This window comes from Aquarana catesbeiana, linkage group LG12 (assembly GCF_042186555.1).
Source record: "Aquarana catesbeiana isolate 2022-GZ linkage group LG12, ASM4218655v1, whole genome shotgun sequence".
Classification (NCBI taxonomy): domain Eukaryota; kingdom Metazoa; phylum Chordata; class Amphibia; order Anura; family Ranidae; genus Aquarana; species Aquarana catesbeiana.
In genome coordinates this window covers 34233667-34251332 of record NC_133335.1, presented here as the reverse complement: position 1 = coordinate 34251332, position 17666 = coordinate 34233667, and the positions used below count along the sequence as shown (strand labels likewise).

Below are 17666 nucleotides of genomic sequence, written 5' to 3'. Positions count from 1 at the left end.
GAGGCGATTGTAACCTTCTTTGTACTTTGTTTGCTTGCTTGCTTTCAGTTTCTCTTTCAGACATGATTACCGTATATACTCGAGTATAAGCCGACCCGAATATAAGCCGAGGCACCTAATTTTACCACAAAAAACTGAGAAAACTTATTGACCCGAGTATAAGCCTAGGGTGAGAAATGCACAGCTACTGTAAGTGGAAAAGAGGGTCAACAATGCCCATTTTCAGCCTCACTGTGCCCATTTTCAGCCATAGGTCCCCCGAACTTTAAACTCCGTAGTTAAGGGTTAATAGATGCCCCCCTAGCTGCAGCCAAAATTTGGGGTCTCTGGATCCAAAGGGTCCCTAAAAATGACATTGCTGCAGATGGACACAGTTAACTGATTTGGGGGCCACTTGGTGCTAGGAACCCCAAATTTGGTGTGCAAACTCAGTTGAACTAGCACTACAACATATGCAAAGCTGGGGTTCCTAGCACTAATTGGCCCCGAAATACAGGGCCCCAAATTTGGTTTGGAAAATGTCAAGCACTTTTCTGCAGCAGAGAATGACATTTTCCGAACCAACTTTGGGGCCCCGTATCTCGGGGCCACTTGGTGCTAGGAACCCCAGCTTTGGATATGTTGTAGTGCTAGTTCAACTGGGTTTGCACACCAAATTGGGGTTCTTAGCACCAAGTGGCCCCCAGATACGGGGCCCCAAAATTCGGTTTGGAAAATGTCATTCTCTGCTGCAGAAAAGTGTTTGACTCGAGTATAAGCCGAGGGGGGCACTTTCAGCACAAAAAAATGTGCTGCAAAACTCGGCTTATACTCGAGCATATACGGTAAGTATTTCTCCATCGCTAAACCATGAACAAACTTTATTTATAAGCATCAAAGTTGGAATGGAACAGTCTCTATTATTATAATATAATTAGAGCGATCAAGTTCTCCCGAGAACTCGCACAAGTCTCGCGTTACGAAAGGAACCAATGAATGACAGACTGACAGAGATTGTATTTTTATATATGTTACTTTCTTAACTTTTGCGACATTGAATTACCATTTAATTTTTCAATACATTCAAGGTTTCAAAACGCCAGCAATTTAAAATTGTTATCAAAACTCCCAGGGCACACCTGCAAATCTCACACAGCACACAGTTTGAGAATCACTGATATATACTGTATGTGACATGGGTGCTGCCTTTGGCATGTCCATCGTTCCCGACTGTCCCTGATTTGGAGCAATGTCCCTCTGTCCCTCTGTCCTCCTCATTTGTCCCTCATTTTGGTCTGATCCATATAGTTGTATATATAAATGCACTTTTTATCTTTCAAAAAAGTGTTTCCCAGTGCTAAACCTTTCATCCGAATTCTAAATTGCTGCATTTGTACATTTTAAAAGTCAATATAAATGAATAGTAGTGGTAAAAAAAGCCCTTGTAGATTAAATACATTTTTTTTTTTGGTTAATTCTCCTTTTAAGGGGGAGTGGCAGGGGGTGTGTCCTATGCCTACATATGTTTGTTAGAAGGTGTCCCTCATTCCCATCTCAAAATGTTGGGAGGTATGGTTGTCCATCTGCCTTTCTTTCTCTGTACTCCTGTCGATTCATTTAGATTTAGGGATCCCCAGATGACATTTCTGTTACCCCCCCCCCCTTCCAATCATAATGCATATTTCTTTCCTTAAATGACTGAGCTCTCCTTAGTACTACTGAGATCACTTACCCTGGAATCCTTTGAATAATGTTTCATTATACACTGAATGTGCCTTAGCCTCCTTCATGAGCTAACATTTTGATGGAATGCCATTACATTCTGTTCTCTTTGATATACCTAGCATGCAGGATTGTTTCTGTACTTTGCTGTACGTATTCAATAAACGTTTTTCTGTTTTAAAGGCGTGTTCAGGAGAAGAGCAGAAAAAACATGCCTAAACGTGTGTAGACACGTTTGAGCGTCAATGCATTCCAATGGGCAGAATACATTAATATTTTGGCCAATAGAATCCATTAACGCTCAAACATTTGACGCACCTAAATGCGTGTGCAATAAAAAGTCTAGCATACACACGGTCACACAAAGTTGACGAAAAATCCGATCATTCTGAACGCGGTGACGTAAAACACGTACGTCGGGACTATAAACGGGGCAGCAGCCAATAGCTTTCATCTCTTTATTTATTCTGAGCAGGCGTGGCACTTTGTGCGTTGGATTTGTGTACACACGATCGGAAATTCCGACAACGGATTTTGTTGTCGGAAAATTTTATAGCCTGCTCTCAAACTTTGTGTGTCGGAAAATCCGATGAAAAATGTGTGATGGAGCCCACACACGGTCGGAATTTCTCAAAACAAGGTCCTATCACACATTTTCCGTTGGAAAATCCGACCGTGTGTACGGGGCATTACACTAGCATTACCAAAGCAGTTTTACCTCCCGGCTGTAACACAATATTTTGACAAGTTGATCTTGCCAGTAACTTAGAAGCAGCTCAGTGCAAGTCTTTGAGTGACGGTGAAGGCAATTCAAGGCAACTCCGAAGCACATGAAAGCCTGATCAGTAGGGTTTTCATGCTGCTCTTGGGTGGGTTTCGTTGTCCCTTATTGCAACCAATTCGGTTTAGTGAACAGATGCACATGTGAGTAATATTGTAAATATTGTAAATCTTTCTTCCTTGTCACGCAGAGGAAATGGCTCAGTCTCCGGCCCTGCGGACGGAATATCTCATGTCGGGCATGCGGACTCCCCCTGCCAGGAGGAACAGCAAACTGGCCACGCTGGGCCGGATCTTTAAACCGTGGAAATGGAGGAAAAAGAAAAGCGACAAGCTCAAACATTCGCCTGCAGGTAGGAGAAAAATCTATGTATTTATCTATCAACATTCTATATAGAATTATGTGTAGCTGTTATCTATCTACCAGCCGTGTTCCCATTCTTTAAGGCTACAATGTAGGTAGAACAGATGACCCTTAATTGGCTCCTACAGGCCTTGCAGACAATGCATAACTACTGATAATATTACAAATTGGAGGAAATAGTGCATGTAACCTTCACCGCTTCCTTCCAGCAGAGAAAGAGTAGTGGATGGCAGAGGGAAAACGTTTTTTACAGTTGTGCCTTCAGGCATAAAAGGACATTCATCCAATTAACTGTAACATCCATAAACAGCTGTATGCACATAGGCCCTCTATGGTGTCCCCTGGCCAAACAAGAGGGCAAGAATTACCTGGAGGGAATGAACTTTTTTCCAACGGTTGCTGTTGTTTTTCTCTGAGACAGGTAGACATGTGAGCACTCCCTCTTCCTGAACGTGCAGATTTGTACATACATTAGTGAGAACGGTTGTTCTTTGGCAGTGCATGCGTGACTGGCCACCTTATCTGAAGAACATAAAGCACATCTACACTTGTAACCCCCATCTCCCCTGCGCCTCCATCCTGCACCTACGAGTTTACACTTTTTATAATATGTATTGTAAATCTAGTAGCTTATTGCCTTGGCCACGCGACATTCAGTGGCTCTGCCTCTTCTGCTTTAGTATTTGCAGTGGGTGGTCTTCAAATTACTGAAGAGATTGGCACTGACGTTAAGTTGTCTTTCTGCAATATTGTACTGTGAGCCCAGGCCAAGGTGGGGACGCACCTCCCAGAGGTTGTATCTATCATAGCCTGGGCTCACAGGAAGTTGATTGAATGATGCTGGCCTTCATTCAGCCTGGAAGAGGACTGGCGACTGATAGCAGAGTGGACTTTCAGCAATTATGCCCCGTACACATGATCAGAAATTCTGGCAGCAAAAGTCCGATGTGAGCTTTTGGTCAGAAATTCCGACCGTGTGTATGCTCCATCGGACTTTTGCTGGCAGAATTCCAGCCGGCAAAAGATTGAGGGCAGGTTCTCTATTTTTTGGCCAGAAAAAGTTCCTATCCGAAAATGCGTTCGTCTGTATGCAATTCAGAATTTCAGATTTTCTTTCACTATTGGTGATACTGGTAAGCAGGATAAATAGAGAGGGTGAATCTCCCTAACAGGGGCACAGACGGCAAAAAAAAACCTGACATAGGTTCTAGTCCCTCTATACTCTAGTCCAGGGATATGCAATTAGCGGATTTCCAGCTGTTGCAAAACTACATTCCCATCATGCCTCTGGGTGTCATCATACCTCCCAACTTCTTGAGATGGGAATGAGGGACACCTATCAGCAAAAGTATGCAGGCATAGGACACACCCCCTGCCACGCCCCCTTAAAGGAGAATTGTACAAACAATAAAAGATTGGTTCAACCCACAAGTGCTTTTTTTTACCACTACTATTCCTTTTTTTTGGCTTTTAGAATTTACAAATGCAGCAATTTAGAAATCAGATGAAAGGTTTAGTGCTAGAAAACACTTTTTTATAGATAAAAAGTGCATTTTATATACATCTATATAGATCAGACCAAAATAAGGGACAAATGAGGAGGAATGAGGGACAGAGGGACATTGCTCCAAATCAGGGACAGTCCCTTGAGGGACAGTTGGGAGCTATGTGTCATGCTTGTGGCTGTCAGATTCTTGCTATGCCTCATGGGACTTGTAGTTCTGCAACAACTGGAGGTCCGCTAATTGCATATCCCAGCTCTAGTCTATCCAAAACTAAAAAAACTGTTTTGCCTTTATACTTTAATTTGGAATATTATTATTATTAACTACAGTGTTCTGCACATGATGTGTATGGAAATACAGACAGATCTTTTATCAAGTATTTTTGTCTCCTCCAGGTCTGGATAAGAAGAGCAGCGCCAAGCAGAACCGTGAGGAGATTATTAGGAAAGGACTGATAGAGATTGTAGATAGAGGTAAGGTGCCACCAGCAGAGCTTCAGCCAATGGGCAACAACACAGACCATTTGCAGATCTATAAAATAACCTTTGGCTGAGTGGAGGAATCCTTCAAAAATCATTTGATTAATTTACTGTACAGCTGGTGTGATTACCTGGCATCTGTTCTTACACGGTCTTTCCACACATCAGTTGATAGCTGAAATCAAATCTGCAGTAGGAGTGCCGCCAAGGAGCCTATAGTCTGACATCTTTATTACAGGTACACTGTATAAGAAAATGCCTAAACATTTAGATCAGGAGTGTCAAACTCTATTTCATTGGGTGCCACATCAGCAGTATGGTTGCCCTCACAGGGCCGGTTGTATCTGGGGTGGGCTACATACAGAGTGCTGGGTTTAGGAGTGTGCTATGTGCAATGTTCAGGGTGTGCTATGTACAGAATGCAGGGTTTAGGGTGTGTTATGCACAGAGTTCAGGGGTGTGCTGTGTGCAGAGTTCAGGGGTGTGCTGTGTGCAGAGTTCAGGGGTGTGCTGTGTGCAGAGTTCAGAGTTCAGGGGTGTGCTGTGTACAGAGTGCAGAGTTCAGGGGTGTGCTGTGTACAGAGTGCAGAGTTCAGGGGTGTGCTGTGTACAGAGTGCAGAGTTCAGGGGTGTGCTGTGTACAGAGTGCAGAGTTCAGAGGTGTGCTGTGTACATAGTGCAGAGTTCAGAGGTGTGCTTTTGTACAGAGTGCAGAGTTCAGAGGTGTGCTTTTGTACAGAGTGCAGAGTTCAGAGGTGTGCTTTTGTACAGAGTGCAGAGTTCAGAGGTGTGCTTGTGTACAGAGTGCAGAGTTCAGAGGTGTGCTTTTGTACAGAGTGCAGAGTTCAGAGGTGTGCTGTTTACAGAGTGCAGAGTTCAGGGATGTGCTGTGTACAGAGTGCAGAGTTCAGAGGTGTGCTGTGTACAGAGTGCAGAGTTCAGAGGTGTGCTTGTGTACAGAGTGCAGAGTTCAGAGGTGTGCTTGTGTACAGAGTGCAGAGTTCAGAGGTGTGCTTGTGTACAGAGTGCAGAGTTCAGAGGTGTGCTTTTGTACAGAGTGCAGAGTTCAGAGGTGTGCTGTTTACAGAGTGCAGAGTTCAGAGGTGTGCTTTGTACAGAGTGCAGAGTTCAGAGGTGTGCTGTTTACAGAGTGCAGAGTTCAGGGATGTGCTGTGTACAGAGTGCAGAGTTCAGAGGTGTGCTGTGTACAGGGTGCAGAGTTCAGAGGTGTGCTGTGTACAGAGTGCAGAGTTCAGAGGTGTGCTGTGTACAGAGTGCAGAGTTCAGAGGTGTGCTGTGTACAGAGTGCAGAGTTCAGAGGTGTGCTGTGTACAGAGTGCAGAGTTCAGAGGTGTGCTGTGTGCAGAGTTCAGAGGTGTGCTGTGTACAGGGTGCAGAGTTCAGAGGTGTGCTGTGTACAGAGTGCAGAGTTCAGGGGTGTGCTGTGTACAGAGTGCAGAGTTCAGGGGTGTGCTGTGTACAGAGTGCAGAGTTCGGAGGTGTGCTGTGTACAGAGTGCAGAGTTTAGAGGTGTGCTGTGTATAGGGTGCAGAGTTCAGAGGTGTGCTGTGTACAGAGTGCAGAGTTCAGAGGTGTGCTGTGTACAGAGTGCAGAGTTCAGAGGTGTGCTGTGTACAGAGTCCAGGGTGTGCAACTCAACCCCCCCCCCCCCAAAGCTTATTTGCATCTCTCTCCCCTACCTGGCATGGCTGTAGTACCTCCCTGTGTAGGCGGCATGCCTTGCAGGAAGATCGCTCTCTCTCTCTTTTTCTGGAGATCTGTCCCCACCATGAGCATTTGCAGGAATCTTTTAAACCCAGGAGCCGCTGAGCAAAGCGGCTGAGAAGGCTTCTGCTTTTACAAGTGACAATGGGGTGCTGTGTACAGAGTGCAGAGTTCAGAGGTGTGCTGTGTACAGAGTTCAGAGGTGTGCTGTGTACAGGGTGCAGAGTTCAGAGGTGTGCTGTTTACAGAGTGCAGAGTTCAGAGGTGTGCTTTTGTACAGAGTGCAGAGTTCAGAGGTGTGCTGTGTACAGAGTGCAGAGTTCAGGGATGTGCTGTGTACAGAGTGCAGAGTTCAGAGGTGTGCTGTGTACAGAGTCCAGGGTGTGCAACTCAACCCCCCCCCCCAAAGCTTATTCGCATCTCTCTCCCCTACCTGGCATGGCTGTAGTACCTCCCTGTGTAGGCGGCATGCCTTGCAGGAAGATCGCTCTCTCTCTCTTTTTCTGGAGATCTGTCCCCACCATGAACATTTGCAGGAATCTTTTAAACCCAGGAGCCGCTGAGCAAAGCGGCTGAGAAGGCTTCTGCTTTTACAAGTGACAATGGGGAGCGGAGGGTGAGAGCCGAAGGTGGCAGAGTGGAGTTCTGCCACGTTGCAGCTGCAAAACTGGATGCCAGGGCCACATTAAGAGGGCCTGCGGGCCTTGTGTTTGACATATGTGATTTAGATAGAAGATTATATTTTTTGCATTATGGATAGCGTACTACTTCATATACTTATGCCGCGTACACACGGTCGGACTTTTCGTCTACAAAAGTCCAACGGACGCCGACGGACTAAAGCCGGCTGACAATCCGATCGTGTGTGGGCTTCTCCGGACTTTCAGCAGACTTTTTCAGCCTCAAATCCGACGGACTTTAGATTTGAAACATGCTTCAAATCTTTACGTCGTAACTACGACGGACCCCGAAATCCGCTCGTCTGTGTGCTAGTCCGACGGACAAAAACCCATGCTAGGGCAGCTATTGGCTACTGGCTATGAACTTCCTTATTTTAGTCCGGTGTACGTCATCACGTACGAATCCGTCGGACTTTTGTGTGGTCGTGTGTAGGCAAGTCCGTTCGTTAGAAAGTCTGCTGCAAGTCCGCCGAAAGTCCGCCGGAAGTCCGCCGGAAGTCTGTCGGACAGGCTGTCGGACTTTTGTAGACGAAAAGTCCGACCGTGTGTACGCGGCATTAGTGTCCCCAGTGGGAGTTGATCCTAGGACCCCAGCGCTATATTGCGAGCCAATCAAAAATACAATTATTGTTATTGTATTTTGACAGGCTCTACATTTTTTTATTTTGAAGCTGAACTCCACCTAAAAACACAGATGAAATATGAATGCGGGGGCTGTTATACCTGCCTAAGAATTTTGAATTCTGTCTGTTTTGTTGGTGACCTCTCTTTTGTTCACTGCTGATAAATGATACAAATTGGTCCCCCCCCCCCCCCCCCCACGCTCCAGTCTGTGATTGCACAGTCAAGGATATGAAGTAGCTTGATTAGGTTATCTGTATCTTCTCTCCTTGTTCTTTTTAAGCACATGTGCATGCAGAAGAGCCTGATTGGGTACTGCTTCTCTCTCTCCCAGTTCAGTTGTACATTTGATGGTGCTATGAAGACAGATTCAGGTGCTTGCATTGGAAATAGATGAAATGTTCCAATGCCCAGCTCTATTAAAATGTGATTTTTTTTTTTTCTGTCTGCCAGGAATTCAACTTTGAAGGGCATTTGGAGGCTGCCACTGCTGACTTGTCTTCTGTAAATATTAGTTTCCTGGGTGTCATGCTGACCCAGTGGTTTTAGTACAGAGTCACCGATACAAAAAAAAAAATCTGCAGTTCAGGAGCTGTGACCTCACTCTGATTTATTAGGCTGCATGCTTGTTCCAGGTCAGTGACTCAGAAATGATTGAAGCCAGAAACAACTAGGCAGCGAGTTTTCCCGGAGGCAGGTCAGTAATGGCAGGCCTGGTGTTCCCCCTTTTGTACAGATGTCCTTTAAATATCCAAAAATGATGTGAATAAATACTAATTTAATATCTAAAATAAATTGCATCGCTGTAAAAGACTTCTCAGATACCAGAGTGTGTGTTTCACATCAATCCTGAAATCCTGGGTGTCAACCCTTCAGTACATATAGAAATTCACGCAAGAAGTCTCAAAGTCTGTGATGAACACCGACCACCAACAAAAAACTGGGGGACACTCAACAAATTGTAGGGCCGTGCATGTAAAAAAGGTCAGTACATGTTTATTCCCATCAGGAGAAAGCTCCTGCGCTTATGGGCCGTACACACGATAGGATTTCCCGACAACCAATGTTCGACGTGAGCTTGTTGTCGGAAAGTCCGACCGTGTGTAGGCTCCATCGGACATTTGTTGTCGGGAATTTCCGCCAACAAATGTGTGAGAGCAGGTTCTCAAATTTTCCGACAACATGATTTGTTGTCGGAAATTACGAGCGTGTGTACACAATTCCGACGCACAAAAGTCCACGCATGCTCGGAATCAAGCAGAAGAGCCGCACTGGCTATTAAACTTCATTTTTCTCAGCTTGTCGTCGTATGTGTTGTACGTCACCTCGTTCTCGACCTTCGGAATTTCCGACAACATTTGTGTGAGCGTGTGCATGCAAGACAAGTTTGAGCCAATATCCTTCGGAAAAAAATCCAAGGTTTTGTTGTCGGAAAATCCTATGGTGTGTACATAGCATTAGATCTCCCACCATTCCTGATACCTAAGGATGATAGATGTTCTCCTAATCCACAGAAAAAATAGAAAACCGTCTTGAAAGTGTAATTTCATCTGTAAAATTTATGAACAAACTAGATAAAACAAGCAGGCTAAAACTTGCGCTGTTGGTATGCTTCCCAGCAACGTGTCACGTCAGTCTGCTAGCTCTACCCAACGCATTTCATCAAATAGGACATCCTCAGGGGCTCCAGACAGACTTGTAGATCTCATTTACAAGACTGTGTTTTCCCCACCCATCATACATTCTTTCAATAGTAATGAAACTTGCAGTCATAGCCACCACTAAAATACATAAGCAGGTTCGCAACACATTAACAAACTTGAACAGTTTTAGTTGTGTTTTTTTTTTTTTTTTGATAAACTAAACAGAATGCATGATATTAAGTTGCATTCTTCCAATAATACCTGGATTGGAAATCATAGTCGCTGCTACAATATATCAGCAGGTCTGCAATATATATCGGCAGATTCATATCTGGTTTTTAAATTTACTCACAAATCAAGTCCGCTGTTAGTCTGCTTGTGTTATCTAGTTTGCTCAATACATTTTACAGATGATATTACATTATTTCGAGCCTTTTTTTATTTTCTCTGTGAATTAGAAGAACACTTGCCATTCTAAGGTATTAGGAACAGTGGATAACCTCATTCAAACCCTGTGGTTGAGCTGAATTTTTAACACCCCCAAACTGCTCCCCCTTTAGCTGTAAAGGCCGCAGCCGGTGGTGTAACATGCCGCATCTGTGATGATTTGCTTTGCAGTCGTGGCAGTAATAATACCCCCTGTTGATTTGGGTGGTGCATAGTACCCACCGCGCATGACCCATTCAAGTGCAGTGCACATATTTGCAGCAGTTTAAAGGGTTAAAGCAGACAGTGAGAAGGAGATGCAGTGCCTCCTTGTCACCTGTCAAATGCTCTCTAAAGAGCTTTCCACATGCGGATTGCTATTCAGAGACCAAAGTAAGTTTGAACAAGCCCAAAGAGGTGCAGGTGCAGGTTTTCTCTAATGGCAGCAAATGTGTACAGTAAAACCTTGGATTGCGAGCATAATTCATTCCAGGAACATGCTTGTAATCCAAAACACTTGTAAAACAAAGCGAATTTCCCCATAAGAAGTATTGGAAACTCAAATGATTCGTTCCACAACCATTTATTCATAAGTCCTTCAGTTTATAGTCCATATAAAAAGATTAGAGCAATGTGACCAGGTTGTGTAACCATAAAATGTCCATCCACAAGGGGATTAGAAGCAAAATATTCAGCAGGAGCTACAGAGTATAAAAGAGAAGAGAGGCGCCTCTAATGGCCCGTACACATGATCCGAATATCGTATGACAGACCATACAACCTTTTTCGCTTAATAGTCGCAAGCAGAAATTGAATAGGTAAATAAAGCCATGAAAATTCTGGTACGACAGAAAAAAAAATCGGAAGTGATGTCATGTGTTGTATTTGTATTGTATTTTCGGACGACAACTATACTGACTAAACCAAAATCATACGATCTGGAATCGTACGAGGAAAATTTTCCTTCTTTGTCCGACCGAATAATATCGGATGAACCGTCGTGATCGGCTGTCGAAAGTAGTGTACACACGATCCGAAAATCGTACGATTCTTCCTCAGACGACAGTTTTCGTACGATATTCTGATCATGTGTACGGGCCATAAGTGTAGCAATATGTTGCTAAATGTTGTACCTTCATTAAGGCCCCTTTCACACTGGGGCGGGAGCGGCGTTGGCGGTAAAACAGCGCTATTTTTAGCGCCGCTTTACCGTTGTTTTAGCGGCGGTATTCGGCCGCTAGCGGGGCGGTTTTACCCACCTGCTAGTAGCCGCGAAAGGGTTAAAACCACCGCAAAGCGCTTCTGCAGTAGTGCTATGCCGGCGGTATAGCCGCGCTGCCCCATTGATTTCAATGGGCAGGATCGGTGAAGGAGCGGTGTATACACCACTCCAAAGATGCTACTAGCAGGACTTTTTTTACCGTCCTGCCAGCGCACCGCTCCAGTGTGAAAGCCCTCGGCAGCGGCTCTTTCAGGGTGCTTTGCAGGCACTATTTTTAGCGCTGTAGCGCCTGCAAAGCGCCCCCAGTGTGAAAGGGGTCTAACTGTAACCATATTTCTACACTCAGAGGCACTTCTCTTCTCTTTTATACCCAGTTGTGACATGACGCTACTCGTATGTCAAGACATCGCTTGTATTTCAAGTCAAAATGTATTAAAAGATGTTGCTTGTCTTGCAAAACGCTCTCAAACCAAGTTACTCTCAAGCCAAGGTTTTACTGTACTGATCTCTGTAATGCGAGGTCCTACAGTTTGGTAAAAGTGCACCCCGAATGTTTGGTGGCGGTGGCATGGATTTCTTCATGTACTGAAGGGCTGACTCTCGGGATTTCAGGATTGGACAGTTTATGGTGTGAGACATGATCTCTGATATCTAAAAAGTCTCCTTTACAGAGCTGCAATTATTTTAGCTTTCATACAAGAACTTTATATATCGTTCCTTATGGCTAGCTGCTTTTATGTATTAGCGCAGATTTTCTTGTATCTTCTATAAATAAACAATGTAATATGAAATACTAAAACACGGATTTTATTGTGACTGTAAGAAATGTTCCATGTGAGGTTTTCTTTTTCCAGGGAGGGATCTTATTACCCAGAGGCTGTTCCTGGTAACTAAGGGGAGCTGGAAGCAATGGATTTCTATTATTTTATATTAAAGATATTCAATTTTCATTCTCCATAATGTGCTGAACACGAAGGTCTTTGTGACTCCCATGCTCTCTCAGTAAGCATGTAAACACAATGCCGGCTGTGTTCAGTTAAGAGGAATCCTGCAAAGCTCACTGGGCTGTACAGTCACGCTGCTCCAATTATTTGCTGCTGTTCTCTTGCTGAATCACAAGGATATTACGTGGGAGCTTTTAACATGCAGTTTTGTATTCCCACCCACATGCAGCTCACTGATATGCCAGTTTAGCTACCCTGTCATTTCATGGCTCTGTTCTTGGCTTTGGAGTACATTCCAGCTTCCAAGATATTTAGGAATACACAAAGGCTGATTCCCCCCCCCCCTTAAAGGGAACTTTTTAAACACATTTTTAAAGTGCATGTAAATGCAATTTTTTATTTGATAGTGTAGGGCAGCCTTTCTCACCCTTTTCAACATAGAGGAACCCTTGAAATAACTTTCCAGTCTCGGGGAATGTTAAAATGTTAAATCTTCAACTCATGATACATTTGTGTCACAGTCAGTGGGAAGAAAGCTCCTTACACGTGTGGTCATTGGGAAGAATAAATCCCTTTAAGATACACTATATTGTCAAAAGTATTGGGACTTCTACCTTTACACGCACATGAAATTTAATGGTATCCCAGTCTTAGTCCGTAGGCAGGGGCGGACTGACCATTCGGGCACTCGGGCACTGCCCGAGGGCCCCATGCCACTAAGGGGCCCCATCAGGGTTGCCAGCCTCAATAAAACCAGGGACAAATGTAAAAATCTGTGTTCTTTTAAAAATCCCAAGATTATAGCTGCCCCGCTTCTCCAGTACCTTTTCAGTGTGTGTATTCTGTGTGTGTATATTGTGTGTCTGTGTGTGTATACTGTATGTGTGTGTGTGTATACTGTGTGTACATAAATAATTACAAATTACAAATTATACTGTGTGGCCCCATAATCTCCTACTGCCTGGGGGCCCCATAATCTCCTATTGCCTGGGGGCCCCATAATCTCCTATTGCCTGGGGGCCCCATAATCTCCTATTGCCCAGGGGCCCCCTAATCTTCTCCTATTGCCCGGGGGCCCCATAATCTCCTATTGACCGGGTTCCCCATGAGTTGTCAGTCCACCCCTGTCCGTAGGGTTCAATCTTGAGTTGGCCCACCCTTTGCAGCTATAACAGCTTCAACTCTTATGCCGCGTACACACGATCGGACATTCCGACAACAAAATTCTGGATTTATTACCGACGGATGTTGGCTCAAACTTGTCTTGCATACACACGGTCGCACAAATGTTGTCGGAAATTGCGAACGTCAAGAACGCGGTGACGTACAACACGTACGACGAGCCGAGAAAAATGAAGTTCAATAGCCAGTGCAGCTCTTCTGCTTGATTCCGAGCATGGAAATTTTGTGCGTCGGAATTGTGTACACATGATCGGAATTTACGACAACGGATTTTGTTGTCGAAAAATTTGAGAACCAGCTCTCAAATTTTTGTTGGCGGAAATTCCCACACAAATGTCCAATGGAGCCTACACACGGTCGGAATTTCCAACAAGCTCCCATCGAACATTTGTTGTTGGAAATTCTGACCATGTGTACACGGCATTAGAGCGGAGACTGCGAGCCAGGCCTTCTTGTCTACATCAGTCCTGACCTCACAAATGCGCTTCTGGAAGAATGGTCAAACATTCCCATAGACACACTCCTAAACCTTGTGGACAGCCTTCCCAGAAGAGTTGAAGCTGTTATAGCTGCAAAGGGTGGGCCAACTCAATAACCCTATGGACTAAGACTTGGATGCCATTAAAGTTCATGTGTGTGTAAAGGCAGATGTCCTAATACTTTTGACAATAAAGCGTAGCTAAAACGGTCAATGATCTCATTTGGAACTTATCTGGGAGGCAGAAATGGCCCATTGCTCACCCTAGCAACCTCTGGAGGAACCTTAGGGTTCCACGGAACCCTGGTGTAGGGAAAGGTCAGAGCGTTTTTTTGTCCAATTTTTAGCGCTGTCTGTATCCCTGCTGGGGAGATTTGCCTCCTATTTGTCCTGATTACCACTGTCATCGAGACAGAGAATGAGGGGAAACTCAAAACTTTACAGTGGCCACTCACCCTAGGGTCACATCTATGTGACTGCGTATGCATTATTAAGGCATTTTTTTTTCTCTTTAAAAAAACTTCATACAGCTGGTTTGTTAAGCAGCAGGCAGGGAAGCCGGCCGCCACGTCCTTAACATCCAATGAGTCATCAGCTGTCAGCCGGCTTCCCCACTGACAGCTGCATGTAAGAACAAGCATGGGGCAAAAAAACAACGTGGGGTCCCCCCAATTCATACCAGGCCCTTCAGGTCTGGTATGGATTTTAAAATTTTTAAAAATGGTGCAGGAACCCCCCCAAATTCAATACCAGACCCTTATCCGAGCATGCAGCCCGACAGATCAGAAAAGGGAGGGGACGAGCGGGTGTCCCCCCCCCCCTCCTGAACCATACCAGGCCATATGCCTACAACATAGGGGGGGGGTACTTTGGGGACAAGGCCCTCTTACCCCCAACCCTGGCCGGTGATTGTGGGGGTTTGCGGGCAGGGGGCTTATTGGAGTCTGGATGATCCCCCAGATCCCAGCCCCCCATGTGAATGATTTTGCCAAAGGGCCTGATATGGATTGGGGAATCACCGTTTTTTGGCAATTTTTTAATTTTTTTATTTTTTTATTGCCAGCTATGCTTGTTTTTACATCCAGTTGTCAGCGGGGAAGCCCGCTGACAGCTGAAGACTCATCGGTTGTTAAGGATGCGGCGGCCGGCTTGCTGGCCCGCTTCTTAACAACCAGCTATGCACAGTGTGTTATGTAGAGAAAAAACAAACGCAAAATGCAAAACACATGTAGTTGAAGTTTATTACATGGAAAACGCAATCTGCTGCGGAAAAAAAGTCCCCGACCCTTTCCAAAAATGCACCGGCTGAAAAACGCATAGATGAGAACGTGTACCGTAGGAAACCATGTTAAATGGACTGTAGTGCGTTTCTGCAAACTGCAAAACGCACTACAAAATGCATAGGTTTGTTTGAACCTAGAGTAGAGGAAGAAGTGATGGAAAAAACCCCTCTAATTAGTTTTTGTGACTCTTGTAGTTTTTGTGACTCTTTTAGTTTTTGTGACTCTTTTGTGACTCTTTTAGTTTTTGTGACTCTTGTAGTTTTTGTGACTCAAGTAACAAAGGCACTCACATGAGTGTAGACAGGTAGGCCGCACACCCCAAAAGTGCAAAAAACTGTACGAGAACCCCCTAACGGGGCTTTAAAGCAGCCAATAAAATGCAGTATTGATGGTTGAAAAAATTCAGTTTTATTAATACAAAAAATATATAAGTAGCATATTATAAAAATCACTGAGGATAGGTACTGACTATTCGAGTCACGACATGATCTGAGTATGGCATACCATTGCAATAAACAAAGCATACAATTAAACCAGGCACTAGGCACAATGCATTAAATGGCGACCAAGGTTATCTTAAAAGTGAAATTCTTAAAAGCGGTAGCAACAGATATTGCCTGTGATACCATACATGTGTGTGGGGCAACAGAAGTTGTATACGTAAATCCTGACGCGTTTCGACCCTTCCTGGGTCCTCTTCAGAGGATGGTTGCCCACTGTGAAAAGGTCAACATGTGTCAGACATAGCATCAAAACCAACAGTACCAAACTTATGTATGTGCACCATCTATTAAAGTTGTCTAAATCATATAGTTACCTATTATAGAAATTATGACGTTTCCGCGTGCAATTTAAACATTGTAAGTTGTTATATTTTTAGGTGGTGCAGTTTCTCTTTAGTTCCCCTGTCTCCCCCGTGTCGGAGCAGCTCCCAGGAGAGCGGGCGGTGGGCCAAGTGTGTCTTGCGAGGGATCACATCTAACAACCCCCGTTTCTTTGTCTTTCCCCCTTCCCTATTCCCTTTCTCACATCTTCTCAACATCTTCTCCTCCTCTTTTTTCCCCCTTCCCCTAGCTATGCCCTCTGCACACCTATGTACCCACTATCCAACATCTTTATAAATCTCCATAGCTGGGAAACCTTCCAATCTGTGTGGATTATCTAGTGACTCTCTGCTCTTTAGCATTTAACACTCAATACTTCTCTTTTTTATTTCTGGCAATAACGTATACCCTTTTAGGTGCCTTTCGGGTTGTTCGTTGCCCCTCCCTCCTCTACTTCCCCGCCCTATACGGGGGTTGTTAGATGTGATCCCTCGCAAGACACACTTGGCCCCCCGCCCGCTCTCCTGGGAGCTGCTCCGACACGGGGGAGACAGGGGAACTAAAGAGAAACTGCACCACCTAAAAATATAACAACTTACAATGTTTAAATTGCACGCGGAAACGTCATAATTTCTATAATGGGTAACTATATGATTTAGACAACTTTAATAGATGGTGCACATACATAAGTTTGGTACTGTTGGTTTTGATGCTATGTCTGACACATGTTGACCTTTTCACAGTGGGCAACCATCCTCTGAAGAGGACCCAGGAAGGGTCGAAACGCGTCAGGATTAACGTATACAACTTCTGTTGCCCCACACACATGTATGGTATCACAGGCAATATCTGTTGCTACCGCTTTTAAGAATTTCACTTTTAAGATAACCTTGGTCGCCATTTAATGCATTGTGCCTAGTGCCTGGTTTAATTGTATGCTTTGTTTATTGCAATGGTATGCCATACTCAGATCATGTCGTGACTCGAATAGTCAGTACCTATCCTCAGTGATTTTTATAATATGCTACTTATATATTTTTTGTATTAATAAAACTGAATTTTTTCAACCATCAATACTGCATTTTATTGGCTGCTTTAAAGCCCCGTTAGGGGGTTCTCGTACAGTTTTTTATAGTTTTTGTGACTCTTTTAGTTTTTGTGACTCTCTTAGTTTTTGTGACTCTTTTGTGAGTATTTATTTAGGAGTGATTTCATTTTATTACTTGTTGCGTCTCCAGGATGGAAGGTGAAGCAAAATCTCCCCAGCAGGACACAGGCAACAAAAAAAAAAAAACCTGAAAGGGGTCGACATTTTTCCATACACCTTATTCAAAACAAAGCAAAAAATGTTTTGGCTTTACACACACTTGAAGTTAAAGTGGACCAGTAATGGGCAAAGCGTGGAGGTGGCCATTGCTGAACTCTTTCTGAAAGTGCTAATTGCCTGGCAGGCTCTGGCTCTGATACTGTCAGACACTGACCTGAATTATGTATGTAGATCAGGAAACACATAGGGGGGGAGATTTACTAAACCTGGTGCACACCGAATCTGGTCCAGCTCTGCATAGTAACCAATCAGCTTCTAGGTTTTATTGTCAAAGCTGAAGTTAGAAGCTGATTGGTTACTACCCTGTTTCCCCGAAATTAAGACCTAGCGTGATTGTCAGTGCAATATAAGCCCTACCCCCCAAATAAGCCCTAGTTATAGTCCTTTTAGGTCTTATTTTCAGGGTAGGGCTTATTTTCGGGGAAACAGGGTAGGGCTTATTTTCGGGGAAACAGGGTAGGGCTTATTTGGGGGGTAGGGCT

General features: G+C 44.3%; 1 protein-coding gene across 5 annotated transcripts in view; it reads left to right on the top strand.

The window, feature by feature from the left end:
* Positions 1 to 17666, top strand: part of PHACTR3 (phosphatase and actin regulator 3) — a 295682-nt gene that overhangs the window by 109543 nt on the left and 168473 nt on the right. For all 5 annotated transcript variants that reach the window (XM_073607543.1, XM_073607548.1, XM_073607547.1 and 2 more), the window contains exons 2-3: positions 2673 to 2834; positions 4746 to 4823. In XM_073607543.1, the coding sequence (XP_073463644.1) occupies positions 2673 to 2834; positions 4746 to 4823 (240 nt within the window). The remainder of the gene's footprint in view (positions 1 to 2672; positions 2835 to 4745; positions 4824 to 17666) is intronic.